We start from the raw sequence: 13,479 nt of genomic DNA, 5'->3' as shown, positions 1-13,479 counted from the left end.
TTTGTTCTGCTCTGGGGCATCGTGTGCGTGTGCGAGGCGATACGAAAGGAAGAAAGTAATGATGGGAATATGGAATTGGTCATTATTTTACGACCCCCCCCCCATCCCCCCTCCCAACCAACCTCTCGCAAAAGCTTTGCCAAGGTCTGCGAACACTCAGAGTGTTGATTCTGCAGCACATCTGAAAGTTAGGTTCTGCTGCGAGAGCACTTTTGTGAGTGTAGCGTACCCTGAGGATACAGGAGTGACACCAAGAAAGAGTCCAGGTACGCTCCACCTTATTTTTTAAGTCTGGAAAATGAGCACATTGTTTAGCAATAAGTTACCATAGATCAGTGTTAGGTCGGAGAGAAAGAAAGAGAGAGGGCGGGAAAACCTTCGGTGTCCGGTATTAGGGCGTAGAGGGTGAAGAGGGTGTGATGTCGTGATGAAAGAAAAGGAGTTGTGAAACTGGGTAGTCTTTGAGGCCAGCTTTATACATTTTGTCATGTCAGAGATTATGTTTCGGGAAACATTTGGGGCAAACATTGAATTCTGGCGCTGTGGAGCTGTCTCGCAAAGATGTCTGCTGTAGGTTGTAGTATTTCTTTAGATACTGTGGCCAGCGAGCGATTGATTCGGCACAACCTTCCATAAAGTTCTCTCCAGCGCTCTGTCCTGATCATAATTATGCTGTAAGCCTGTCATTCACGAAGGTAAAGGTGACAGGGCTGTGCAGAAGGGAGCAGAGGAGCAGCGTGTGAGGAGGCTGACATGTCAGAGGTGACAAGATAGGTTCAAAAGCCTTTTTAAGCACAGGTGAGTGATCGATCCTGTTAGGAGGTACTGCAGGAGTTGAATGCTGAGTTTGACCTTTCATGCAAGTAATTGCTCAGCTCGAGCACTAGGGTAATTGTCCTGTACCTTGTCAGAGGACTTGAGTAAAGAGGGGCTTTGTGTGAAATGTCAGGTCTCGTCAAGCATTTCTCTCACCCTCTTATTCCCCTAAACTCTCTGAAGGCTCAGAGGACCCTGTCTCCTTCCCTCTCTCTCTCTCTCTCTCTCTCTCTCTCTCTCTCTCTCTCTCTCTCTCTCTGTGTTCTTGAATTAGTTCAGATTGTCAGACACTGCTATATTTTACCTTTTCAAAATAACAGTTCACATCAGATGGTTCACTTTACTAACATTTTATCTCATACCAGACCTGGGAGTTTGGAGCCATAGTTTGCAGGCCTTGAGTTTTTCATAAACGATTTGTTCTGGTCTCATAAATCCTGAGCATTTCTGTGTCATCAGAAAAGACGTGGGCCTCAGGACCTCCACAGGAGGGCATTTCACGTAACACGATGTTAACAAACAGAGGCTCGTAGTGTGGTCCTCATACACGCGTGTTTTCGTGCGTGTTTTCGTGCGTGTTTGCGTGTGCGTGTTCGCGCGTTTGCGCGCGTGTGTATGTATATATATGTGTGTGTGTGTGAATAGGGACGCTCCGCAGCAGCAGCAGCAGGAGCAGGAGCAGCTGTCATTGAGTAGGTAAGAGGAGACCGTTGATGTGTGGCGCCACCCTGACATGGCGTCTGGGGATCACCTGCGGTGGCGTGTCTTCTCCGGCCCTGACAGCCAATGCCGCGCAGCTCCGCGCTCAGGCCCATCTGATTTATTACCGCCCAGCCTTGCTCTCTCCTGTACTGGATCTCATGGCACGGCCCCCCGGGTGAGACGGCCTTCAACCCCCCCCCGGGGACGGCCTCCTCTTTCCCACACAGAGGCGAATGTGTAGCAGCGGCTGGCAGGGCTAGCCTTAACAAATGTGTGGAAACCCACAGAGTGGCTCAACACAGGAGATTGATTTGTGGGCCCCCTCTGGCCAAGCTAGCGCAAGGGGGGGGGCACCTGCCAGAGGAATCTAAATAGCACTCTCATCCCTTTAAGCTCTCTGTAAGGACGTGAGTGTCACACCGTTCTTTGACCCTGCCTAGACCTGCTGATCACTTAAAAATCTGATCTTTTTCTCAGGATCTTTCATATTCGGGCCAACCCTACAGCCAACCACACATCACTCAAACTAAGCGCGCATGGTCTGTGTTTGCAACTTTACGGCAACCCAACCACGAATTGTCATTGTGAGAACGCGTGTGCGTGATGCATTTGAATAGACAAAATTAAGAAAAGAAGTTTCTATATTGCTCAGAGTATTGGTTAAATTGAAGGTAATTATTTTCTTTCGTAATCTGGTGGAAGATTTGGGTGTCTGAATGGGTTTCTGGTGATGTGAAAACATTCATGGAATGTAAAAGACGATGCTAAGAGAAGATAACAGTCTCTCCCTGATCTGGACGGAGAGTTTTGAATTGGAATGTCTTTGTATTTGCATTTGAACAGCAATGGCTAGCACTGGAACAGACCATACAGCTACAATGGTAATTAAGCACCGCCCCCCGCCCCCCCCCCCCCCCCCCCCCCCCCCCAATAATTTGGAAAGTAAATTCTAGAAATTTTAGAGAGCAGTGCTTTTTAAATGCTCTTGAGGAGCATGACTTCAGTCCTCTCGATAAAGTTACTCAAAACACATTTACATACTCAGCTGTATAAATTCATTGTGAAAATGTGATGTTACGTCACCTTCTTTTCAAATGTGTTTGGATCAAAACCACAAGTAATGCAGCAGGGTATTGTGACATCACACTTCCAGCGAAGCCTGTTGTAAATAGCCTTTGTTATAGGTGGTGAAAACGTGTGATTGGTACACACCATGATGTGTGAACCCAAGTGTGGATGTTTGCATGCTCACGCGCACGCACGAACATGCATGCGCAGGCGCACGCGTGTGCGCGTGATGATATGAGCATGAAGTGTGAAGAGATTCCTGGTGAGACACTTGTGATAAGAGAAGTGAGCTATTGTCAGTCAGCGTTCAGTGTTGTTGCTGTGGAGTGTTCCATCTGACCTATTTCAGCAGTCTGTAAAAGAGGACACTCACTCTTCACTCACGCTGGTCATTCATGCAGACCTTTGTTCTAAGTGCTCTTCACTATACACATGGGCATGAACACGGAGAGAGAGAGAGAGAGAGAGAGAGAGAGAGAGAGAGACAGACAGACAGAGAGAGAGACAGAGAAAGAGAAAGAGAGAGAAACAGGCTGAAGCGGACGAAATTACAAATTTCGCCTCTTCCAATTCTCATGGTTTTTTTCTCATCCCGCTTCTGTATTCTTAATGCCTAGGTTGAGACTTCTGGAGGTAAACCAGTGAACTCGGAGCATGTAAGGAATTTGTTGTTTGTATTTCTGTGCCCAACTTTTGCCATGGAAACAGACATGTGTAAAAGCTTACCGTCACCGTTGGCATCCAGTGTTTTCACTCTAGCAGCCGGTGGAGAAGCTGGTCATTAATTCACGTATGGAGGGAATCATCTCTTCACCGTTTGTGTTGGGACTTGGTTATCGTAGCTCAGCTTGCTGTGGAGGCCCAGTCCTGCCACAATAGCCAGAAGCAGGTCATTTGGATTAGAATGGGCTTTTATTGCTGGTGTTGGGCATCGCTCCTTGGTGAAAATAATACCGGTGTTATCAGTCACGGCCGTGGTGACAGTCGACGTACATTAAAGTGGTCGGCACAATCCCCGGACCTCTGGCTGACCTCCGCTTGCTTTTGTCTGAAAGAGAGATTTATCAGTGGCAACAGATTCCGTGTGGTCCGTCAGTTTTGGAGGAATTGTGGGACCAGAGCGGGCAGAGAAGGAGGCCTGACCATAAACCTGCCACAATAGAGGATTAGGTGGTGGCAAGCGCGGGCTCCAATTGTGAGCCTTCTGTTTGAGAACAGTACATTTTATACAATAGAACCAAGCAGGAGAAACAGGCCAGCCAGGACCAGCCGCATACTGAAAGGCTTTGAAAATTATGCTAATAGGCTTAGTTGTTTCAAAGCTACTTCCTTTCTGTCTTTTTTTATCCTCCCTTTTTTTTTTCTTCTCAGTGCAATTTGCTGTAGGGCATCATGGTGACTTATTGAGATGTGTCAGGGGATTTGAGTGAAATTATGTCCTAAAAATTGCTGAGTGACCCAGTCATATTCACCAACTTGGAGAGAGAGAAATGTAGAAAAAGTTGTGAGACTCTGTGTGTGTGTGTGTGTGTGTGTGTGTGTGTGTGTGTCTGTGTGTGTGGAGATCCGTAGGCCTCAGCATGCACACAACTATTTCCAGTTTCCAGGCACAGTTGCTAGGCTGGCCCCCAGCTGCTCACTCTAGTTTGCAGTCTGTACATATACAGCCAGCTGTGAACACAGAACTAAGCTCTGTACACAAGCACACACACACTCACCCAGAGACATAGAGAGAGAGAGAGAGAGAGAGAGAGCGCACATTTTTGACATTAAACACTGTCGATAGTATGGATTTTCAGTTCAGCTTTGGTAACTGTGATGTGTGCAATGCTGGCTCCTTTCCAGACGGACGGATATTTCTGAATGTCCTCTATAGAAAAAGGACATTTCTATTTTGCATTATAAATCCAAAACTTAACCCACCACCCTTCATCAAAGCATTCATCTCCACTGTACCTCGGGCCTGTGTGTGGAGTTCTGTAAGGGGAGCAGTCCGTGAACCAATTCAGCACATATTGTAATTAGCCTTTGATGGCTTGATCTGAATTCATTTTCTGTTGTATTACCAACTTCACAATGAAGGGCAAGGCAAGGGAGCCTGGGGGATTTGTGTGTGTTGGTTCTCAGATGAATGTGTATGGGCATGTACATGTGGAGGTGTTAGTGTGTGTGTGTGTGTGTGTGTGGGGGGGGGGGGGGGGGGTGGAGTTCCTGAAGCTGGACCGACGGCCGCCGCGGCTGTGTAAATGTGTAGTGCTGTCTAATACACAGATGTCAAAGTGAGTGCAGGCAGCCCCCCAGTAACCGACACACTAAATCACTCATGTCATTTAATGATGCTGTTGTCCAAGAGGACAAAAGCACACATGAACAGAGGAGAACTGAGAATGAATGAGAAATTATTTAATGAGATAGAGGACAGAGAGAGAGTGAGAGAGAGAGAGTGAGAGAGAGAGAGAGAGAGAGAGAGAGAGAGAGAGATTCTCCACTGTTACACCTCTATCCTTGACCATCCTTGATGTTTGCTGCTTTGAGAGCCAGGTCCACTAATAATGATGTATGCTCATTAGAGCATCCAATGCGACTAAAGCCTGACCTCCGCGGATGCTCCTGCATGCGTCATTTCTGAACTGTAATTAGTCCGGCAGGCACAATATTATGACTCCCTTTGACAGATTTACATAGAGAACCACACCACAGAAGCTTGTAATGAATTTATAAGGATCTTTTAAAGACAAATCCATTAAGTAATGTGGTCGTTTGCTGTGTAACAACTGAATTAAAATACTGAGGTCGTTTCTCACTGCTAACAGCGGCGCTTCTTAGCTGTTCCATTGTTATGCTAGATGTATACTTGTAGTGATGGGATATTACATGGCAGAATTTCTGTGCTTGTTCAGTGGGATTTGGAGCTAGTAATTATGAATTGTGGTGCATCACAGAGTTTCTTTGATAGCAGAAACAAAAATGTTTATTGTGGTTCCTCATCCAATGTATTCATCTTAGGCAAAGGTAATCAGAGCAAAACCACTAAAAGAGACGTATTTCATGGCGTCTCTTATCGAGCGCCAGCGTGTCGAGAGGCAAGTCTCCATGCCAGTAATTCATATCGGGTCTCTTCAAGCCCAGATTGCTGTTTGTACTGGTAACTGTGAGGTAATGGCACTGAAGTGGAGCCCCATTCACTTTCAAAGGGCTTCTAAAAGGTTCTTCAGAACGAAGAAGAGCTTCGCTTTCAGAAAAAAAAAAAAAAAAAAAAAAAGAAAGAAACTGGCACCGCGGGTTCTCGGCTGTCTAATTAAGCGGTCTGATCCAGCAAGCTGATTTGAATGAGAAAGCCGGCTGATGAGCAGCTCAGGAAGGTATGGGCACAGTAGCAGCTTTGTAGAGCGCAGGAAAAAAAATAGCAGGAAGGAAACACATGTTTGGAGTCGTAAGCGGTCCCTGAAGTGTAGGGCGCATTACAATGCTAATATCTACCCCCAGCACAGTGGGCTTGGGCAGGAGCTTGGCACAAACTCTGACTGAGGCTGCTTTGGGCTCACTCTGCCATTTCTAACACTGAAGAATGGCCGTCCCCTAGGATGCATGATCAAATCTAATTTTACCCGGTGTTGGGGAGGGTGATAGAGAGAGAAAGGGAGAGGGAGAGAGAGAGTGGGAGTGAAAGTCCCCGTGACCTTGCAGAATAGGACAGGAGGCAGTCGGTCTCAGAAAAGCAGGAAATTGTTTGTTTAGTCAACACTCTTTTTCTACGCGCTTGGTTTACCTCTAGCAGCCGCCCGCGGTACGGGCGGAAACTTCACCGACGTCTCCTTTCAGCGTGAGGGAGCGGGACGGTGTTCTGGGCTTTTTCTTCAACACGCTTCATAATGAATTGGCAGCACTCGGCTTGAGTCTGTGTAATGCTTGTGACACTTCAGAAATGTCTTATTTTCCTCAGTTGCCTTTTGAATCTAAAATAGGTGCAAGTCAGAGATTAATTATAGAATAATTATAGAATAGAGAGTGAGATATTAAAGTGCCTAAGCCTTTTGAAGTGCTTTTTTCCCCCCCTCCTTTAATGGGAGCGTGTTGATGAGGTGCTTGGGGTGTCACTGGTGCTGTTTACAAGGCAGGCTGTATTGATTCAGGATGAGGTAGCCTCTCTGTCCTCAAAGTGCACCACTGTACTGGCTCCAGCACAAACACCATGCTCACCCAGGAACTCTGCTCACATTTCAGCTCTCTCTGCACGCTACAATTGAGTTCTCAAATTTGTGGGTGTGTGTTTGTGTGTGTGTGTGTGTGTGTGTGTGTGTGTGTGTGTGAGAGTATTTGCATTAATGCATCTCTCTGTTAGATATTCTGTATTCATTCACTATGAAATGAAAGGTTTTTCCAATTTTTTTTTTTTTTTTAATCTTTTGAGTAAAGTTTTGTTGGGTCGTATGCAGCTGATGTTATGTTTTTTCCAATCTCGGATCTTTCTTGCCTGCATATGCTCCCAATTTTTTTTTTCCGGAAAATTAATGCTGCTGTCTTCACTGTAACCTCGGATAAGTTAAACTTTACTCTGAAAAAGCTGAGAAATTTTATTGCCTCAAATATGTCAGCTTTTGAAGCTGACATATTTTAAATTATTTTACAGTTTTACCCTCAGTTGGGTAAATGTTATCAAGTTTGAAGAAAAGTATTAGTAATGTGACTGAAAAGCTTATAGTGCTTTACTTAACTGCATATATCAAGTTCTTTATACTTTGGCAAATTAATTACATTGGTCATCCAGGGTTTTTACACTGTATTGAATAATTATGAAGCTTTGCTTTTATTCAGTTAGCTGATGCTCTCATCCAGCGTAACTTACAATTATTACTTGTTATGTCAGAGGTTACACGGTTTTTAGGCAACACTGGGTTTAATTGGAACATCTAATCATTTCAATACAAACTTGATAATTAAATGCTTGTCAGAAATGAACTGATGCCAGGCTACTTTTGAACTTGCTTAAAGAAAAATTTAATTATTAAGTTTTAGTACCAATTTTATTGTTAAATATTAATTTCACTCAGAGACAAGCTTTTCCCCCACAGAATACAGAAAACTGCACTAGAATAAATGAAATAAAGTATTCAAGTATATAATTAAGTATTTCATTACAAATCTAACCAGAGTGCCCACTATATTTATATTTATATTTATATTTATATTTATATTTATATTTATATTTATATTTATAAAAACTACAGAACTTTTCCTTTTGGTGGAACTGAGTTCCTGCTACCTCAGGCAATTATGCCATTTTTTTTCCATTAAGAAAGCAACAGCCTGTCGAGCTCAGTTCATTAAAACGTAAAGAAATATTTAATCTCAGAGCTCAAAGGGAGTTTGATGTATGATTTAAACACGCGTGAACGTTCCATGTCTGGGGTGCTGCCAGCCAGACCTTGATCGGGGTCAGAGGTCATTTGAGCAAAGTGCTCTGGAGGTGTCAGGGCTTGCTTTGATTCCATTAGGAGAGGAGATGAAATCCATGCATCTGCTTTAATTAGGTTTAAGGCTTTTCCCATTACAGAAAGCTGTTAATCCAGCTGCAGTTTGCGAACCAGCCGCAATTCTCACGTTTAATGTACTATGACCGGCGTCACCGCAAGGCAAGGAGTTCTGGCACAGAATTTTCAAGATGAAAATCACTGGATGTTTCCCCAGCCTAAATGACATACGGCCTTCTCTTTCCAAATCCACAAATAGGTGAGACAAAAATATCTTTGAGACATCCCCATCACACAGCGAGTGAGACAATCAACAGTGCAGACACTTTAATTATAGATGAAGGTATTTTATGACCAGGACTTATTGATTTTGCAAGTCAATGCCCTAAATTTCTCATTTGTGTTTGGTCGTGAAGTTGGAAACAACTTTTTTTTTTCTTTTTTACTTCTTTTTTTTTCTTTTTAAATAATAAACCATTATATGATATGGCGGACATTTGCATCGGTTAGAAAGGGGGGGGGGTGATTTTGACCTGGCCCTTTTGGATTTGGATTTCCCCAGAGAGAGGACATCTACAGCCTAACCTCTTCAGAGGCGTAGAGACGGATTCGGTTTCACAAGCAATTAGTCCGAACAGGAGCTGCTGAATGAATGCATTTGTTCCCTGTAGCCTCTCAGTCACTGCAAGCTACTGTAAGGACATTACAGTAAATGAATCCTGCCAGCACTTATATGCTTTGTCCTCGTCCCGCACATATTGATTGATATGGGGTTTGATTCCACCGAGAGTTCTCCCCTGTGAAATCAGCACTTACTGAAAACATGACACATTTCTGCTTCGTGCAGCAGTTTGTGAGTACAAAATTACTAATAGGGACCTTTCCGCTATAAAGCATATTCTCAAAAAAAAAAAAAAAAAAAGAAAAAATTGGTAAAAGAGGCAAAATATGGACAGCGTAAGGAGATGGTCTTTCACACCCTGATTAGCTGCTTTTCCTGTGAGAGTGTTCTCTGTGCTTATATATTGAGACTAAGTGTGTTTCTGGAGTGTGTTGCTGGGAGAGCTGGATGAGAAATCACCTCAGTGGCACCCTGTAGATGCCTCACATTCTCCCCCTGCCTGTTAACCCAGGACTGAACAGCAGTGTCTCCACACAGCACACATGCAATCAATAACTGACTGCTCAGGCACAATCATGAGCACATACTCTCCCTCTCCCTCTCTCTCTCTCTCTCTCTCACACACACACACACACACACACACTCACACACACACACTCACACACACACACACACACACACACACACACACACACACACACACTCACACACACAACAACAGACACACACACACACACACACACACACACACACACACACACACACTCACACACACACACACACACACACACTCACACACACAACAACAGACACACACTCTCACACACACACACACACACACTCACACACACAACAACAGACACACACACACACACACACACACACACACGCATACACACGGACATACACATGGATACAGATACAGATATTCACCTCTGTTCCATCTACAGAGGAGAGGTGATGGGCATCCTCCCTGACACACATACACACTCACACACACAACAACAGACACACACACACACACACACACACACACACACACACGCATACACACGGACATACACATGGATACAGATACAGATATTCACCTCTGTTCCATCTACAGAGGAGAGGTGATGGGCATCCTCCCTGACACGTCCTTGTGGAGACTCTCACTCACTTAGATTTCACTTCACACCTCGTACAGCCGGACAGAGATCCACGGAGCGTCTGAGTGTGTATGAGGTAAAAGGAAGTATAGGAAGTACGGACTCTGGTTAATATCATTCATAGACCATCTGGACAGCTCACACAGTCAGTCCCCTCTGAGATGGTTTGGACAATGACTGCTTCTCTCACTTCTATTAAAGATCTGTCCAGAGCAAGCAATAGCGTGACTGAAGTGAGCACTTTTCTGTCAGGTAACTCCATTGCCCGTGCAGCCAATAAGCAGTTTTTGGGTGTGTGTGTGTGTGTCTGCGTGTTGCTAATTATTTACAGAATTATGTGTGATTTTCAAAGTGTATTTTTTATATATTGTACACAAGTCATGGTGGGCTACAGCAACTACTTGGAGTGATTTTTTTTTCGCATAGGGGACCTGTATCTGCCAGTTTACGATGGTGATATGGCATCATGCTTGATTTATTGAAAGCCAGGCTAATAAGCACTGCCAGTTTTTGTCAGCCTCATTATAAACAGTAACAGTACCACCCCCAAGGAACAGAAGGTTAATTTAAACCCATTTCTTATATATATACCCACACCACCCATATGTTAAAGCTGCTCTGGAAAAAATAACACACTTTAAATGCTTCTATTATAGGTGGTAAGTTAAAAGCCGCCAGTATGTAATAAACATCAGTGCCCTGCTTGTGGCAACCAGTCAGAACCCAAGAGTTATTTGCTCAAATGCTCCTTCACTATGTTTTCAGAGAGGCAGACGCTAGCTCTACCGCTAGCTGTTATTCTGTCGGGAAAAATGCGGGAAACGTGCTTCAAAATGACCGATCGTGAAGCGCGACTGAAAGAGCATGAAAAAATCGTCTCGTCCCGACTTGAAAGCTTTAGTATACCAACTGTATCCAGTGTCAAGTCTTGAACCTGCGAGGAGAGGGGAGTGGAATAAAGATTTGCGTGAACTCCTGTAATTAGCTGGCCCCTCATGATTTTTTCCCCCCTCATTATGGATAATGGAATAGGATTCTCATGAATAGGAGCGGATGAGCCACTGAGTACAATTTAATACCAGAGATATTTAAAGAGAATCTTTTTTCCATTTTAAGAGGTCTATTTGCATTATTCATGCGACGTCCCTTGAATGTCTCTTGCAAGGAGACTGTAGCAACTCATTTTTAAATGTGTTTTATCGCCGCTTCCTTTTCCCATCTCAAATGAGCAAAGTTTCACTCAACATTCTCCCCCACACGCATTCATTGTGGATATTAATACTGAAATGTTAGTGCTGAAGATAAAGCCAGTAGGGGGATGATGAAAAGTTTTTTTTTTTTTTTCTCTCGCTCTTTTTTTTTTTTTTTTTTTTCCTTGTGTATCCATTGATACTCGTGGGCATGTATGGTAATTCAGTCCATTAAAGGTGGCAGGATGGTAATGGGGTAATGGATGGTTTTACGGGTTGACGTCTCAGCATCCTAATTTGTCTTCCTCTCTGTTGTGTTCACAGCCTGCCGGCCTGGTTTCTATAAGGCCTCCTCTGGGAATCTGGCCTGCTCCAAGTGTCCTCCACACAGCTACGCACACCAGGAGGGCTCCGTGCACTGCGACTGTGAGAAGAACTATTTCCGTGCAGAAGGGGACCCTGCCTCTATGGCTTGTACTCGTACGTGTCCACCACAGCACACGAAACGCACAACTGCTAGTCCTCTCTCATCCTGAGAACAGCATGTTCAGTTCATGCCTTAGCTCATTTTTGCTACTGCACTAATTACCATAAATAATACCTGGCAGCATTTGAGTGTTTATTACTTTACAGTGCTCTTATTATGCATAATAAAACTTCTCAAGTGAGTCTTTTCATGTATGGTAGGTCCCTAATAGCATTTTGGTGAGGCAACACATGCTTATATTATATTAAATTAGTAACTGCACTCTAAACATTTAAAATATAGTATGGCTACAGTACATCCCCCAAGGTGATATAATATAATGTAATATAATATAATATAATATAATATAATATAATATAATATAATATAATTTTTGAGATTTGCTACTTCGAGTCAGAGTTGAAAGCCCATCACATCCCAGAAGAAGTTAATTTATTTTGATTAGTTCAGATTAATTTCTCACATTTATTTTGAAGGCTCACGTCTTAAACGCCGTTGGTTATTGTAAGACGGTGTTTGCACAGGGATTGATGAATTTGTTTTGGCCTCAGTTTGACAAAGCTTCTGATCCTCCTCATCTCTGTCCAAAGAGCCCCTGCGAGAATAAACCATGTTTGTTTATTTTTTCAACCATTTTAACCAATGGGCCTCCAAAGGCCTGCACTGTGGGGTGAGCTAACCCATTCCCTTTTATGAAAGAGTATGCAGATGGTACGCAGATGCACACAGTCACTGCCAAGCATTCCAAAACGCATTATCCATAAATCATGGCATTGCTATCAATGCTGATTCGTATCACATAAAACCATGGAGAGGCCATGTTGAATTCTGCGGCCAGGTTTAATAGGGTGTATCTTACGTGACATCCAAGCCAGTCAGCACATTGAGTTCCACTCTTCTCATACGTGTAGTTTTTTTTTTTTTTTTTTCTTTTTTCGCACTGTCAAAAACTATTCTGAGTCTTCATTTCCACTCAAGTTCTTTGAGCCAATTTCAGTTTCAGACTTTGATGGGAAATACTGGCTAAGTTACACTCCCTTTTAAAGCGTTAAATGGAATAGTTGAAGTGATGTGGCTAAAATGCTGAAACAGCTTGTGTGAGTTTTATTTTAACACATATGGAGACTACTTTACCCAGTCATAGCCTTAAGGCTGAAACACTTATCTAGATAGAATCTTTCTAGATGTGTGGACACGGTACTCTGACAAGAATAGATAAGCTATGAAAGTTGGATTTCAATTAAAAGGAAGATGTTCTATGATAATATCTGTAACATCTGTGAAGTTGCTCGGAGTTCTTTAGGACTGCTACGGATTTTCATTTACGGTCGTTCTGCGTGAGTAATCCAGGTGATATATATGCCGTACGTTTAGTATCAAATAAATGAATGCTACAAAACATTGAATGTTATCTGATCTTTTAAAAACCTGTGGCGTGGGGTTTACACATTTCATCGTTGTGTGGCTTTTCAAAGGCCTACATATTTATGCATATTTTTAGTATGCAGAGATCGACCTGTTTATTTCTGCCTGTCTCCTTTTTATGACCTCATAAAAGCCTGTATTTTCAGTAGCATAAATCTCAGACGTGAGGAAAATGCATGCAGTAGAGCAGGGGGGAACATACTATGTGTTTACCATTTATCAATACATTGAACATGATCATTTTAACCTCACTCGTAAGTCACAGTCTAAATGTCACGGGCACTGGAGGGGGTTCCAGCGCCGTCGAGGCAAACGGCACTTTTCAGCCTGCCGGAGTAGCGGAAGCCGTAGTCATGCCTGTGTGAGCAGAGAGCTGCTTGTCTGACAAGTCTGTGTGTAATGGATGGCTTACTCCAACACACCTCTCATCCTTCCGCTGCTGGCAGGGCCAGCCAGTCTGTTAACGCTAACTGGCACTCTGTGATTTCTATTATAAGTCAGGATCAAAGGACGCCGCTGCTCAGGCAAAGATTTTAACCCTCGACACGTT

The 13,479-nt window shown here is 43.5% G+C and overlaps 1 protein-coding gene across 1 annotated transcript in view; it reads left to right on the top strand.

The window, feature by feature from the left end:
• The window catches only part of epha3 (eph receptor A3), a 72,185-nt gene that overhangs the window by 29,222 nt on the left and 29,484 nt on the right, over positions 1 to 13,479 (top strand). The window contains exon 4 of the mRNA XM_030787202.1: positions 11,342 to 11,497. Coding sequence (XP_030643062.1) covers positions 11,342 to 11,497 — 156 coding nt within the window. The remainder of the gene's footprint in view (positions 1 to 11,341; positions 11,498 to 13,479) is intronic.

This window comes from Chanos chanos, chromosome 10 (genome assembly GCF_902362185.1).
Source record: "Chanos chanos chromosome 10, fChaCha1.1, whole genome shotgun sequence".
Lineage (NCBI taxonomy): Eukaryota > Metazoa > Chordata > Actinopteri > Gonorynchiformes > Chanidae > Chanos > Chanos chanos.
The sequence above is the reverse complement of the archived record's forward strand: the minus strand, read 5'-3'. Positions and strand labels throughout refer to the sequence as shown.